Source organism: Vitis vinifera, chromosome 16, assembly GCF_030704535.1.
Source record: "Vitis vinifera cultivar Pinot Noir 40024 chromosome 16, ASM3070453v1".
In the NCBI taxonomy this organism is placed as follows: Eukaryota; Viridiplantae; Streptophyta; class Magnoliopsida; order Vitales; family Vitaceae; genus Vitis; species Vitis vinifera.
The window spans coordinates 25,690,596-25,706,566 of NC_081820.1; the positions used below are offsets into that span (position 1 = coordinate 25,690,596).

Sequence of the window (15,971 nt, forward strand, 5' to 3'; positions counted from 1 at the left end):
ACAATGAATCAGATGTTGGGAGCATGGAAAGAGACTCTTGATGCTTCCAATGATATCCCGTCAGCCTTGAAATCGCTATCATCTCCCAAAGAGGATGCAAGCAATGAGCGCTACCTATCCGAGTCTAAAAACTCATGCACGGGATGGCTACTACCATCTCCAAATGCTGCAGCGACCCACTTCCCTCAGCCTTGGGCTCATCTACAACTTACCTTACCCATCCCAAACACTATGCTCCCATCACCCATGCCACCCGTGAGCAAGAGCACTAACCCGTGTCTCTCCCTCTCTCTCGCCACTCGTTCTCTATTTAACGTCAATCCTCCCGTGCATGGTCATCCGTCGCTCCTCTCACACTCTTCTTCATCCTATCCCGCCATCATGCTCATCACCTTCATCCATCTATATCTCTCATACCCACCCAATTAAGTAACCATACCCATTTCTTATTCCATATACTCATCGAGCCCATAGTTATACCATCATCCCTTGCTCATTTCCACACGTATCCACCACAGGTAACCCAACTAACCTTCATACCCACGCCTTCCACCCCAGACCTGGTCATTTGTCCCATTCCCAACAGCGGGTTTATGAGGATTTCGTTTGGTTTCTCTGGCAAAATCAATCTGGACAGAGCTCAAATGCAGTTCCTGTTGGATCACATGCTGCATCTGGTGGTTCCTGGCAGTTCTGGTTTGTCTCGCGCTTATGCTTCATCATCAAGACAGCTTAGCCTAGGCTTCTACTCTTCTGGGACCGGGGCCACTGGATCGAGTGCTACTCAGCTCTTGGATCTAATTCTTGAGGATATGGATCCCAGTTCTGCCCAATTCCTTAGTGGCCCTTCTGCACGCATTGGAGTGATGGATGGTGTTTCTCCTCATGGCTCTAAACTTAACTCTGTTTCATTTTTGTCAGTGGCTCCTACCCTTGAAGTTCATCCAGTGGAGGCCTCTAATGTTGGAAAAGGATTGGGAGCTGCTGCACTATCATTGTCTGCTGCTTTTACCACAGAACATCCGTGGAGTCATCTCTAAACCCTTGTTGAATACTGGAGATGCATTGGATAAGTACCAAATTGCTGCACAGGAGTTGGAAGCTTTGCTAACCAAGGACTCAGGGGATGCTGAAATTCAGGGGTTTATCACTCAGATTCCCGAAATAATACTCAAATGTATGTGCCGAGACGAGGCTGCATTGACTGTAGCTCAAAAGGTGTTTTAAGAGTTTATATGAGAATGCATCAAACAGTCTACAGTGGAGTCATCTCGTGATTAGAAGGCCTATGGTTTGGTGACAGTGGTAGTGACATGGACAATGGAGAGAAGATGATAGATCAGATTCAAGAGATGGAGCCCACATCTCTGCCAGCATCATTCCTCCCTAAGCTCACCACTACATGTTTCCAGTTGCATGGCCACCTTTGGCATGCAATTTTTTTTCCTTTTCTTATGCCATGAGCTATCAACCTAGTTCATCATCCCTTGATTTTGAAAGCAGTTTCCCTATACCTCGTTTTGGTAAATACTTTCTCGATTTCAGGTTTTCAAATAATTTCAATTTCCCCATATTTCATCCTTAGAATTTTTAGGATCACTCAAGAGTCCCACTTTTAGTAAAACTTTGTTGCCATCTTTCCTTCTGACAAACAATTTCTACATCCCCCTTTGTTTTAAAATAAGCAAGATTTTAATTTTGTAATTCCAATTAATGGAATTTACAACATTAATTCATGCTAAAATAAATCGGGCATTAGTGGGGAGCCCACATAAATAATTTTATAATTGACTGACTGATTGATTGATTTGATTATCATACATGATTGATTTATCCTGCTTCCTGACATGCATGCTATCATTCCTTAATTGTGCACTAACTCTCTCTCTTGATAGCGCATGGTGGCTCGTTGCCCAAGTATGTACCCATTTTCACTTTGATCAGTGTCTATGCATGTTCTGATACCCACGTGTGCATGATTTATTCCGGGTATTCATTGATTTACTCATCCATTGTCATTATTGCTTTATCTCATTAGTAGAGACTCGACTTTAGGGGCTTAGAGGGGTGCTACGGTCTTTACCGTACCTTTCCAAATAGTAACCTGACCCCCGAACCCAATCCGGTTTTTCATAGACCATCTTTTCCAAAATAAGGAGTCGCACTTAGAGTTTTTCTTTCTTATTTTGTTTACCCTTTAAAATAAAACAAAAATAAGGGGTGACTCCAAGTCATTTTTCTAAAACAATAAAAATCATTTTTCAAATAATAAATCGAGTTTGCCATCAAGTGGGAAACGCATGAGTCGAAATGCGGGGTCCACACTTACATTCTCATTGATAATGTGGAATATTTATATATAAATACATTTCAATTTTACTATAATTCAAATTCTATCTTCTACTCTAATTCAAACTAATAGTACACTTCTACTCTAATTCAAACTTTATATTTTACTCTAATTCAAACTAATAATTAATAGATAAATATTAATAGTTAAATTAAGGATAAACTAATATTTAAATTATTTAGTTTCTCTATTATGCCTCCACAAGATGGGGCTCTAGGAGGAGCGTTGAATCTTGGCTTGAAGAGTGAGAAATCATGCATGTGGAAGAGGCTTGGTGAGCGCATCAACTAACTGATCTTTGGAGTAAACATGAGCCACACAGAGAGCATCACTTTGAACTTGTTCATGAATAAAGTGATAATCCAATTCAATATGTTTCATGCAGGTGTGGACCCTCACCCGATCCACCGGACCGGCGCGACTTGCTTTTAAAAGAAAAGAAAGAAAGAAAAAGTTTGTGTTTTCCAGTTTTGAAAAACCCGTCCTCGGTGAGGAACGGTGTTGTATGGAGTTGCCACTTACTTTTTATTTTTATTTTTAAAATGGGGAAAATTAAGTAAGAACAAAAACCCCTAATGACCCTAGTATGGAAAAAAAAACGGTCTGCGAAAACTAGATTCTGGGTCCGGGGATCAGGTTACCCATTGGAAAGGTACCTCATGCGAGGTAGCACCCCTCTAGGCCCGGAACTCGGTCTCTACTAATGAATTGGGTATGTGGGAGCATATGTTTCAAAAATGAAACCCTAGGCTAAATAGATGTCATGAATCACACAATCCTAATTGGTATTTGGCATGCATATGAATTCAACCAACCAAAACAATGAGTGCGTACCTGTGATCCCCAGCCAAGTGCTGCATAAAAGGTCATCCAAACATAGACAAACACATAACAAACATTCAGGATTAAGCACCATTCATGCATATGATTCAACAATCAAAACCAACGATGCATACTTGTGGTCCCTAGCCATGTGCTACAGCAGAGGGTGAGTCAGCCATGCAACTTGTATTCAAAATCAAGCATCAAAGCTTGTGCCAAAAAGGAAGATAGTTGGTTGAAATGAGGTAAGGGACTTCCCAAATGTCATACAAATCGAACTAGACTCATCTAGACCACACCACCCATAACTTCAAAATTGCCCATACTAAGTGAAATCAAACACTAACTTAAACCTTCAAGATGGCTCACAAGTGCCCTATAGCAAATGGGTTTGAGCCCCAATGGATACGGGCTCGAAAAATGCCAAAATAGAGGGCTACCTAAAGTCCTCCAGCAGAACAGGTTGAACTAGTTCTCAACTGGTACAACCTATTGAGAAGAATTCCCAAATTCTTTTTAGAAAACTCCTAAATGAGTAAGGATTCAAACAAAAGTAATGACACTCAATTCCGAGCCCGGACGAATGAGAACCAGACAAAGAAAGGACAGGTGTTCCTTATGGCAGATAGAGGCAGCTAGCTATGGTGCTGAACTGGTTGAACCGGTTCCCAACCGGTCCAGCCGGTTGATAAAAAATCCAAAATTTGGCCAGAAAGTTTCTAACTAAATAAGGAAACAAACAAAAGAAACGGTTCTCAATTCCGAGCCCGGATGAATGAAAACCAGACAAAGAAAAGACAGGGGTTCCTCATGGCTGACAGAGGCAGCCAACTATGGTGCTGAACCGGCTGAACCGGTTTCCAACCGGTTCAGAGGGTTGATAAAAAATCCCAAATTTGGCCAGAAAGTTTCTAACTAAATAAGGAAATAAATAAAAGAAACGGTTCTCAATTCCGAGCCCGGATGAGTGAGAACCGGACAAAGAAAGGTCAGGGGTTCCTCATGGCTGACAGAGGCAGCCAGCTATAGCGCTGAACCGGTTGAACCGGTTCCCAACTGGTCCAGCTGGTTGATAAAAAATCCAAAATTTGGTCAAAAAGTTTCTAACTGAATAAGAAAACAAACAAAAGAAACGGTTCTCAATTCCGAGCTCGGATGAGTGAGAATCGGACAAAGAAAGGTCAGGGGTTCCTCATGGCTGACAGAGGCAGCCAGCTATGGCACTGAACCGGTTGAACCGGTTCCCAACCGGTTGATGAAAAATCCTAAATTTGGTCAGAAAGTTTCTAAACCATTCATAACCAATCAACAACAATCATGTGTGGCATTTATTACCCACACCCAAGCAATACAATCTTCATATCAAAGGAAATAAAAGATGATGCGGAAGGAGAAAACGCATATGAAGAAGATGAAGATAAACTGTAGGTAAAAAAAATCTGCTTACTTACCTCAGAATCTCCACTAGATATGATCTGTGTATGCCGATGATGACCTCCAAAATCTGAGATGCTGTAGCTCTCCTCTTCAAAATAACCACAGTGCTGAAGCTTTCCCCCCACGCTCTTAACTCAGAAGATGTCCTGACCTTCTGTTTTTCTTACCAGCAAAATATCCCCTCTCCAAAGTGTCCTCCACTTTTTTTTTTGCCCTCCTATCTTCTCACCTTTTATACTCATACCCCTTTCAACATTTGAGCCTCTTGGGTTCTTTCCCCTTCAGCACCTAAATCCTCTCCATCAGCATGGAAAACACCCCCCCCATTATTTCTCTTGCACTTACGAGGCAAGCTCACTCCCTTCAGTTTTCAGCTTGCTTTACCACCAAGAATCCATATGGATTCGTGGTAGGCTGCAAGGAACCTAAACCAAGGCCCAAAATGGGCCCACAACATTGCCCAAAACCGATCTGGAGCTTATGGGCCTGATCCATGTAGGATTTGGGTCCCAAAATTACCAAAATCAGTGTTTTACACTGGCTGACTCGATGAACCGGCTGAACCGGATGTCAACCGGTCGAACAGGTTGCAAAAAAAAATTTGAAAATTTGACAAAATGTTCCTGGAAGAGTGAGGAATCCATGAAAAAAAATGGTACGCAATTCCGAGTTCGGAAAAGGGAGATATGATCAAAATAATTACCAAAAATCAGTGTTCTACACCGGTTGACTCAATGAACCGGTTGAATCGGCTGAACCAGATGCCAACCGGTCGAACCGGTTGCAAAAAATCTTGAAAATTTGACAGAATGTTCCTGGAAGAGTGAGGAATCCATGAAAAAAACGGTGTGCAATTCCGAGTTTGAATGAGGGAGCTATGATCAAAACAAGCCCGAGTGCTCCGAACCTCAACATGCCCTTATAAACTCCAACTAAGCTAAAACATCGGGATGACCCCACTTCCTTCCTATAGGGTGATGTGAACGACTAGGAAAATGGCCATGATGACCCTCCAAAATGAACCACATACACACCACAATGGACCACAGACAAGCCCACACGAGGCTCGGACACCGACTAAGCCTAAAAGGGGCCTTAGTGGTGCCATATGAGAACGATGGGTGCAGGTGACACCCAAAGGATAAATGTCAGTGTCGAGGGACAAAATTGAGGGTCTACAACAGGAATGAAAGATCGTATTGGAGTTGAGATGAGTAGTATCAACATTATTGCAATAGATCATAGACACTTGTAGAACATAAGCACTAAGTTCAATAAGAAGTGAACATACCCAACGTAATTCTGTAGATGTATATGCAACAAAACGATATTCCACTTTAATAGAAGAGTATGCAACAATTCTTTACTTCTTAGAACTCCATGAGATAGGATTACGACCAATGTAAACGATGTAAGCACTTATAAAAGTAAAATTATCTTTAGCATGAAAAGAAAAGAAGAGTTGCGATAAAGAACCAAACCATGATCATATGTGCCACAAAGGTACCAAAAAAGGTGTTTGACAACAGTTTAGTAAGCACTAGTAGGGTGATGCATAAATTGTGAGGGTTTACTCATTGTAAAAGCGATTTAAGGTCGAGTGAGAAATATACTGAATATTGCCAATAATAGTCTGATTCTCTGTTGGATTAGAGAGAGTGGTACCGGTATAGAGTTCAAGAGCTGGAGATGTAGTAAGTGGTGTGGCGCTTGGTTTAGCATTTGACATGTGAGTGTGAGCTAAGAGATCGCCAATATATTGATGTTGAGAAAGAAATAATCCATGACGATGGTGTGTGACTTTAATGCTAAGAAAATAAGAAAGAGACTCGAGATCCTTAAGGGAGAATTGTTGGGCAAGATTAGGATGAACTTTTACACGACACCATCATTGTCACTTGTTATGATAACATTATCAACATAAACAAGGAGATAAACCATGACACCACGAGTGTTGAGGACAAATAGTCAAGTGTAAGTATGAGAGTTAGTGAAGCTAGAGGTGAGAAGAAACTAGTGGAGCTCATGATACTAAGCATGTAGTGCTTGCTTGAGACCATAGATAGCTTTTTAAAGTTTGCACACATAATTAGGATGATCACAATCAATGAATCCTAATGGTTAAGCCATGAAAACATCTTCAAACAAGTGACCTTGAAGAAAAGCATTATTAACATCAAGTTAGTAGAGAAACCAAGCATGACTGATTGTAATACTAAGAACAAGATGTATAATGGTGGGTTTGACAACAGGACTGAAAACATCATGATAATCAATGCCCGGTCATTGCTGAAATCTTTTGGTGACAAGATGAGCTTTGTACTTGTCAACAGAACCATCAGGTAAATGCTTAATGTGAAAAATCCACTTACACCTAAGAAGATTGTGCTTCGGTTTTGGGGAAACAAGTTCTCGTGTACCATTTTGAACAAGGAAAGTAATAATACACTTGGAGACTTAGTTATCTTCTTACAAGGGCTGCAAATGAACTAATTTTCATTCTTAGTCTATTTCATGCTTCATTTCAGATCTGAATTTTTCTTACTTGCTCTATTGTTGTCCAAATTTCTTAATCATTTTTCATTCTCTAATCATTCTGCCCAACAATTTGAATAGAACCTCCAAATAATCATCCAAATTTTCAACTCTTGACAAACAACCACACTTGGACACTCATAGTTCCACTCTCCTTACAATATAAGATTCTAAACTTCAGGAATTTTGATTTCTTGTTCAGTCTTGTTGTCTACTTTGCATGTTATTGGTAAGATAATGGTAGCTCCACACAAGAGGAATGACATGAGTAAGGTATTGGTGTTGAAAGAGATCCAGAAAAAATTGTCATTCAGTTATGAGGTGGTTGGGATAAGGTTAAGCTACTATTGCAACATGAAATTGCATGTAATATCAAAAGAAAGATTATGCTTACTCAAATTCTTAGAAGAAAAATGTTTCTGATCCACACCATTTTTATAGTGTTTTGAAGGATTCAATGGGGAGCCTCACAAATGAGCGTCACAAAAAAATTAATAATGATAACTTATAGCTGTGGCCAACTCCAAAATGCAACTATATGCCATTTAGCGGGGGCCAAAAACAAGATGCAGTTGTAAGAACCATTTGCTGCACTTTACTGTGGTTGCTACTATTGCTTTAACTTGTGTTTACGGTCACTTTCACAACTGCAACTATAAGAAATTGTTGCACCACCTATGGCTACACCATGTAGCGGTCAGCTTGGTGTGCAACCATAATTTGCAGGCACACCATTTCTGACCTCTAGTGAGGGTCACTAGCCGCTGCTATAAGGCATTATTCCTGTAGTGCTCCCTCTTACTATTTGGGCTTGGTTAATATCATACTAGTTTGAAAATTTTGGGTATATGGTTTCTAGAGATGCATTTGAAGTTCATTTGTTAGAGAATATTTGAATTTTGGGAGTTGGTAGTGGAATATTAATTTTCCAAGGTTGAGATTTGTTGGTTTTTGGTGTAATTAGTATTCGTTAGTTTAGGGATTCCTTGTCCCACATGGATTATGAATTGGTTTGGTCAATGCTTGGAGGCTTATATATAAGCTATCTTAGTGGCTTTAGCCAATATTAGTATAAAGAAAGCTCTTTGCCAAGTAAGAGCCTCCTAGTTTGATATTCTTCCAATGTTGTAATTTTCTAATTTAAAAGTTAATGAATTGATTGCTATTTCCCAAGGACATAGGTAAGACACTCTTATGGTACATCATAAATATTATGTCCTTTCTTTTATCTTTATTAATCTTATTGCTTTTCTTTCTATTTAGAGTTAGTTTACTTTGTTTTCTATTATATATATTTGGTGTTATTTAAGTCATGTGAGGCTATGCAATACAACAATAATCATTTGAGTACTATGGAACTAGGCCTTAAAACATTAATTGATATTCCTGTTTGGTGCTATTTGAATCATTTAGAACATAGGTAATAATTATTACATGTTTATATGCTTGTTGCTAGGGTACCTTGCTAGGGTACCATGCCAATGCCTCAAGACAATATTACATTATATGGACCTTGCAAGAGGAGTTATAACCCATACATCTAATCCAAATTACAAACATATGATATCATAGGAGATAGCATGCAAGTGGAAAAATGCTATGTTACTTTCCATCTAATGTAATTGTACCCATGGAATTGCACAAGGAAATTGGTGCTTCTATTGGATTGCTCATATGATCCTCAACTAACATTTCCTCAGAGTATAGAGTAGGCTTCGGAGGCATTTCTAATAGCTCAACCTCTCCTTCCAACATCTCTAAAGCTTTGCTCATTGAAGGACGGTCTATAGGCTTCATCTGTATACACCATAGTGCAACTATCACCATTTTCCTAACAAGCTTGTTTTCATCTTCAGTGGCATCTCCCAAGTCTATGTTATCCCCTTGATCATATCTGTCATAAATCCATGATGGAAAATATATTTGACTCGAGTGTGCTGCATTTGCATTCACATTCTTTCTTCTCCCCACCATCTCCATTAACAACATTCCAAAACTATAAACATCAGCTTTATATGAGACACCTCCAATATTTTTATAGAACAATTCTGGAGCAATATATCCCAATGTTCCTCGTGCAGCAGTGAGAGACACCATACTTTCATCCGTTGAATACAATTTTGCAAGGCCAAAATCTGAAACTTTTGGTGTAAAGTCTTCATCAAGAAGAATATTGTGTGGCTTGATATCAAAATGTAGAATTTGCATGTCACAACCTTGATGTAAGTATTCAATCCCACGCCCCACTCCAAGTGCAACCTTATACAACCTTTCCCAGCTTAAAAAAGTGTTATTTTCTTCTTTAAGAAAAATAAACTTATCAAGAGAACCATTGGGCATGAAGTCATATATAAGTGCCCATTTTGATCCCTGTACACAAAATCCTACAAGTCTCACCACATTAACATGGTGAATTCTTCCTATTGTTGCAACCTCATTGATGAAATCTTGTCCATTAGCTTTTGACATGACCAGCACTTTCACAGCTACAATGCGACCACTTCGAAGTTTTCCTTTATATACAGAGCCAAAACCTCCTTGACCTAATTTATTCGCAAAGTTATGAGTCATCTTCTTTATGTCTGAATACGAGTACTTGATGGGTTGGAGATTTTTTTGACTCCGTAAGAATTCTTCAATGCTATCATCTAATGATAGATGTCTCCGGTGGAACTTGTAAATCAAATAGGCGAATAGACACAACATCCCGAGCATAGTCCTTCCTATGACTAAACACAAATCAAATGTAAAAAAAAAATGAATATTTTAAGAAAAAGGAACAAGATATCAAAAACAAAGTTAAATCCAACAAATATAGATGGTAGAAAAAATTATTCTACCTTCATATAAAGTAAAACACTAAGTTGTTGTGTTGTTAGAGAGCCATATGAAATAACTACTTTAACAATCACTTTATAGTGTTCTGTTGATTGGGGAGCAATTTGACAAAAGTACTGGGGCCTTGGATAAGAAGACCCTAGTTTCAATTCCATTGTTTTGACTTCTTTACATGTTAGAGGAGTTGAATTACATTTAAATTTGGAAGAAAATTTTGAATTACATCTAATTGATTTTGCTTTGTACAGTCAAACAAAGCAAAATCAATTTGAAGTTCACTGTACAACCTTCAAAATGCAAGAATTCCAAGAATTTTCATATCAACTCTTTACAAAAAATTAGTAGTTGGAATTTAGGAGGCTTACCAATAATACGCAGTATCCAGCCGCCTAGTAAGGAAGATATGTAACAAATTAAAAATATGGACCAATATAAGTGAGAGACATAAATAACGTTAGAAGAGGAGACATGTAAGTGAAGAATGCCTTACCAATCATCGGGATGTTGCAGGGATAGTATCCGCAATTACCAATTTCTTCTTGAAGTCCTGTGTCAAACCATCCAAGCCAGGTTAGTCACAAGGAAGAATGCCCTTGATCGCCTAAATTTTAAATTTTTTGAGAAGCAAGAAATGGAGAGATTAATTCAGATGAAAGAACTCTAAATAAATCTTTTGTCTTATTCTCATGAGAAAATAATAATTGCAAGTAGCAACCTTACCTCGGAATTTTAAGGTTTTGGGAGAAAGCAACCCCCCTGTTAACAATGAAAGTTTGATTTGTAAAAAATTAGGAAAAATGACAAAAATAAAGATTTTATTTAAAAGAAACTTCTAATTGGAGCCTTACTAATAAAGGGAAGGAATAAATCATTGGTTATAAACTTCCAAAGCCCTGCAAGATTAAACCAAACTAGTGAAATTAGGGATAGAAATATTGAAGACTCACGCAAGGAAGATAAGATGGTTAGCATAATCAGATTTTCAGGGAATTAATTTCCTATAAAATCGCGTTTCCTTGATTGCAGGCACTGTAACCCCAACTCCAAAGATCAAGTATGAAATCAGGCACTCTAAGATTATAAGATGGTTATCTTGTAATTTCTTTACTCACAATTTTTCTCTGAAGTGTCCGGGATATGTTCGTTCCTTGATCCGTAGCATCGAAAGCCGACATTCCCAGTGACATTTATGCGGTAGCAATATCGCCCTTTCATTTCGCATTGGCGGTCGCAGAAGAGTTCCAAAAATGAAAGCTGAAGCCCCAGAAGCATATAATTTTGCAAATCTGACATCGAAAGATTGCTGGGCTCTCGAAGTGACTTCAACGGTTGAATAATAATAGATGTGCCAATGGTGCATGAATACGGAATATCTCCCACCGACACATATTCTCCGACAACTGCATAAGCGTATGTTGGTGAGGAAGAGGAAGAGCCTGTAGTGTTGCATGGAATTATAGGAATGTAGTTGTCATCCCTGATTGACTGCTCACAGTTCATCAAAACTATTGTATAGAACATTGATTCAGAAGGCGGAAAATAAGCAGCACTCCATTCAGAAGGCAAATGATATGGAGATTCATAATAAGGCAAATATGCACCAATGGAATTAAGAGGACTGGAGATCCAACAGTTGTCCTTCTTTCGCCCAGGATCCACTACCCGAATTGTATAATTATGGTAGTTGATCTGGGTAACTAAGTATTTCCCATTGTATTTCCCACCATGAAGGTTTATCATAGTACGATTGTTTTCACAAATCAATTCATACTCAGGGTAACCGCAGCTGGGGGGATCGTCTTGTAATCGAAAAGGGTAGGAAATGTTCCTCATATCTCCGCAGGAAGAGGGGCTGCATATCTGGTACTTGTGATGCTTAGCAACACAAACTGAAAGGAAGCAGGCATGGATGACTACTGTCATGAGGCCTACTCCCACGAGTTGTGCCTCCCTTAACATTATCAACTTAGAGAGAGAGAGAGAGAGAGAGAGAGAGAGAGAGAAAGAAAGAGAGAGAGAGAGAGAGAGAAAGAAAGAGAGAGAGATGCTCTGTTTTTGGGTTGTGAGTTCCACACAGAGAGAAATACTCCGTTTTAATTGCAGCTTTCTTCAACATATTATTCTTCCCCAAACTATTTGATTTTTCAACATGGACCACACTTTCATCCTATCACATCCAGCCAGCTGTGAGCTTCCCATTATTTAGAATCACTCTGTTAAAAATGATGCTTGAAGTTGTTACGGTTTATATTGGAATTGTTAATGTTTTAAATATAACATAATTTTTAGGTCTCAACAATGGGAAAAGGATAAAGAAGTAAACATTGATAGACCAATTTTATACTATTTTTTCAAGTAAATTTTATATTATGAGATAAAACTAAATTTTTATTGTAGCAGTCCTCCATCTTTTTTGTATTCCCTAAAAGCACCTGCTTCCCAAACAAACAAAGTTCTTCTCCCTTTGTACAAAATTTTCAAATCTAATTACATATATATAAAGCAGGTGAGAAGCAGAGCAAATTAAAACTATAGAGATAAGCAGTTGCTTAAAAATGGGCATCTCTTTATTCTTCTTCTTCTTGTTTATGAGATTGTTTGCAGAGATTAATGGAGGGAGCCAAGATGATGAGTGCAAGGCGTCAAGGTGCAGTCACCATGGTCCAGTCATCCGGTTTCCGTTCAGGCTAAAACACCAGCCGGAACACTGTGGATATCCGGAGTTTGAGTTATCATGCTCAGAAGAGAAGCGGACCATACTAGAGCTGCCCTATTCAGGAAAGCTCTGGGTGAAGGAAATAAATTACGTTTCTCAGGAGATTGTTGTCCATTACTCGGATGATTGCCTTCAAAGGCAGATTCTAAACTTTAATTTATCTGCCTCTCCCTTCACATATGAGTACGCATACGACTTCTCCTTCTTCAATTGTTCAGAAAGTAAAGCAGAGTCATTTTGGCTTACATCCATCCCTTGCAGTTTTCTCTCTAGTAACCCAGTTTATGCCACTTGGTCCTCTCGGTCTCTCGCTAAAGTGAACTTATCCTCTTGCTGGAAGATTTTCAATGCTACACTCCCAGAAAATTATATATATGGAGGGGAATACGGTACTTTTATGAATTGGTCAAAACCTATGTGCGGAAACTGTGAAGCAAAAGGAAACAAGTGCCAACGGAAGAAGAATAATAGCAGGGAACCTGAAATCGAATGCATTGATAAACCAGCAAAAGGTACTAAATCCCGCTTCTTCATCATTTTCACCTTGCAAGCCCTTTCTTATCTCCTACTATGATTTTAATATGCAAATGAAATTTTCTATGGTATTTCTTATGTATGTTCTGTTTGTACCATGAAATTGGATTGAACCCTTATGGATGTGAACCAAATTAACTACTATACTAATGGATGTGAACATGCAATATTATTTATTCATTACAAGCTAGCTACAACAATTAGGCTTAGCTAAAACAATCGAACCTGTAGAAAGGACTGTAAAGGCCAAGGTTGAAATCCAAATACACCAAAAATACTTATACTCATGTTACAACGTCATGTAATCTATTATGATTTTACTAGTTAAAAGAATACAAAAAGCTAATAAGTTTACTATCTTTTACAGGTGCTCCAATGGATAAAATGGTGCTTACAGGTGATTTCCTATTCATATTCTTTTCAATAATGAGGGTGACATCATGATGATGATTCTTAGTTTGTCTTTTTTTTTTTCTTGTTTCATTTACTTATAGAAACTTTTTTTCCCCTATGTGCAGAAGCAATCCTTGGTTTCCTTCATTTCACTTTTGGAATCTTTATAATATTTATTGTCTATCGCTCTAATAAGTTGAAAAGAGAGCATAGAGTAAATATTCAAAAGTTTTTGGAAGATTATAGAGCTCTCAAGCCCTCAAGGTACTCCTATGCTGATATTAAAAAGATCACAAATAATTTCAAGGACAAACTAGGTCAAGGAGGTTATGGGACTGTTTATAAAGGAAAGCTCTCAAATGAAGTTTTTGTTGCAGTAAAGATCCTTGATGATTTCAAAGGAAACGGGGAAGATTTCATTAATGAAGTAGGAACAATGAGTACCATACATCATGTTAACGTGGTTCGGTTGCTCGGGTTTTGTGCAGATGGATATAAGCGAGCTTTGATTTATTAATTTTTACCAAATGAGTCACTAGATAAGTTCATATTTTCAGCATTTGGCAATAATTATTCTCTAGGTTGGCATAAGCTTCAAGATATTGCTATTGGCATAGCTAAAGGTATTGAGTATCTTCACCAAGGTTGTGATCAAAGAATCCTTCATTTGGATATCAAACCTCATAATATTTTGCTTGATCATAACTTTAATCCGAAGATTTCTGATTTTGGTTTAGCCAAATTATGCTCTAAGGAGCAAAGTGCAGTATCTATGACAGCAGCAAGGGGGACCATGGGTTATATTGCACCAGAAATGTTATCAAGAAATTTCGGGAATGTGTCTTCTAAGTCAGATGTTTATAGTTTTGGTATGTTGTTGATTGAAATGGTAGGGGGAAGAAAGAATATTAATGCTACAGTAGAAAATACTAGTCAAGCATACTTCCCAGAATGGCTCTATAACCATTTGGATCAAGAGCAAGAGGTACACATCCGAATTGAGGACGAAAGTGATATTAAAATAGCAAAGAAACTAAGCATCATAGGGCTTTGGTGTATCCAATGGTATCCAATAGATCGTCCTTCCATGAAAATTGTGGTTGGAATGTTGGAAGGAGAAGAAGGCAATTTAGTTATGCCTCCTAATCCTTTTACCTCCATGGGACAAACAAGGACAAGTGTTAGAAGACGCAAAACATCTATCCAACCAGAGTTGACAGTCATATCAGAAACAGAATAAAAAGTTGTCTATTATGAGTGTTTAATTTGGGTAATAATCATGTTGTAATAAATGGTGATAATGTAATCTCCTTATTTATTGCTATAGTTTAATAAAATAGGTTGCTTTTGAGGCTCCACCTTTATTAATTGTTTATTTCCTTGCACTAATTGAGATTTTCCAATAAAGTTCGCAGATGGATTTTCAAAAAATAAAAATATGGAAAACTCTTGTTCTCCAAAGATAGTAGGCTTTGAGGTTAGGTAAGCAACTATAAGGGAGCTTATTAAACAACTAGCCTCAAACAAATAACCTTAGTCATTATGTCTTGCTTTCTTGGGAGAAGCTTCAGTACTATTAAGGTGGCTAGGAGGAGTTGAGAAAAAAAGGAAAATTTTATGTGGACAAGTTTTCATCTTGGGAACTAGAGCTTTGCATCATGGAAAGAATAAAATATTGAGAAGTTTTCATAGATTTGTTCTCATGTGATTTGTTGCCTTGTTACTTGCGAAATCTCGCAACATTAATTTGCATCTTGCAAATTAGACCTGGGAAATTGCAAGGTTAGGTTCTCACAATAAAATTTGAGGCATGGTGGATAATATTTTAAAAAATAATTTTAAAAAATAGGTTTTTGAGAACAATTCATAAAAACAATTTTATATCATTTTTAGGAATAAAATTCTATTTGAAATTCTAAAAAAAAATGGTTTTCTTTATTAGTTCTTAGTGAATGTAATTTACCATGCAAAATGCAATAATAAAAAAACACAAATCACTCTGTTTTCATGATATTTTTATTCTAAAATCTATTGGATGCATTTTTGAGGTTGGAAAATTATTTTTGTTTTAAAAAATAAAAACTAATTTTAAAAATATTTGCAAACAAACCTTTAGTGTGTTAGTTGAAAGTATGTCTTTCATTATCGAAAACCACTTAGATTAGTTCTTTGGGGGTTAGGGTTTGTTATTTAAAAGTTTCCTAACTCAACGATGGATATAACTACATTGTTGAATCATGTGAACCCTATTCCTATGTGTCTATTTTCTTTTCTTTTCTTTTTTTGTAAAAAAAAAACTTTAAAATTTTTAAATCATTCCCACAAGCATCATCATTTTAAGAAGTC

The 15,971-nt window shown here is 37.7% G+C and overlaps 1 protein-coding gene and 1 pseudogene across 2 annotated transcripts; one reads left to right on the forward strand and one right to left on the reverse strand.

Annotated features, from left to right (window-relative positions):
* Positions 1–8,503: 8,503 nt before the first annotated feature.
* LOC100253173 (LEAF RUST 10 DISEASE-RESISTANCE LOCUS RECEPTOR-LIKE PROTEIN KINASE-like 2.3) lies at positions 8,504–12,009 on the reverse strand. Of its 2 annotated transcripts, XM_019218462.2 has the most exons (6): positions 11,095–12,009; positions 10,831–10,875; positions 10,703–10,738; positions 10,473–10,529; positions 10,348–10,371; positions 8,504–9,873 (listed from the first exon to the last, which is right to left on the reverse strand). In XM_019218462.2, the coding sequence occupies exons 1-6, from the start codon at positions 11,939–11,941 to the stop codon at positions 8,747–8,749; spliced, it is 2,136 nt and encodes a 711-aa protein (XP_019074007.1). In that variant the 5' UTR covers positions 11,942–12,009; the 3' UTR covers positions 8,504–8,746. The 2 variants fall into 2 exon arrangements, with proteins under 2 accessions (XP_019074007.1, XP_010646999.1); XM_010648697.3 differs by lacking the exon at positions 10,703–10,738.
* Positions 12,010–12,481: 472 nt separating this feature from the next.
* LOC100853264 (rust resistance kinase Lr10-like) lies at positions 12,482–14,981 on the forward strand (annotated as a pseudogene).
* The last annotated feature ends 990 nt before the right edge of the window (positions 14,982–15,971 follow it).

What these genes read in the sequence shown, in the direction of transcription:
- LOC100253173 (XM_019218462.2), bottom strand. Translation starts at nt 11,941, where the DNA reads ATGTTAAGGGAGGCACAACTCGTGGGAGTAGGCCTCATGACAGTAGTC. An exon ending in GGACACTTCAGAGAAAAATT is followed by an intron (nt 10,876 to 11,094) that starts GTGAGTAAAGAA and finishes TTAATCTTGCAG; the next exon opens with GGCTTTGGAAGTTTATAACC. An exon ending in CTGGATACTGCGTATTATTG is followed by an intron (nt 9,874 to 10,347) that starts GTAAGCCTCCTA and finishes ATTTGTGTTTAG; the next exon opens with TCATAGGAAGGACTATGCTC.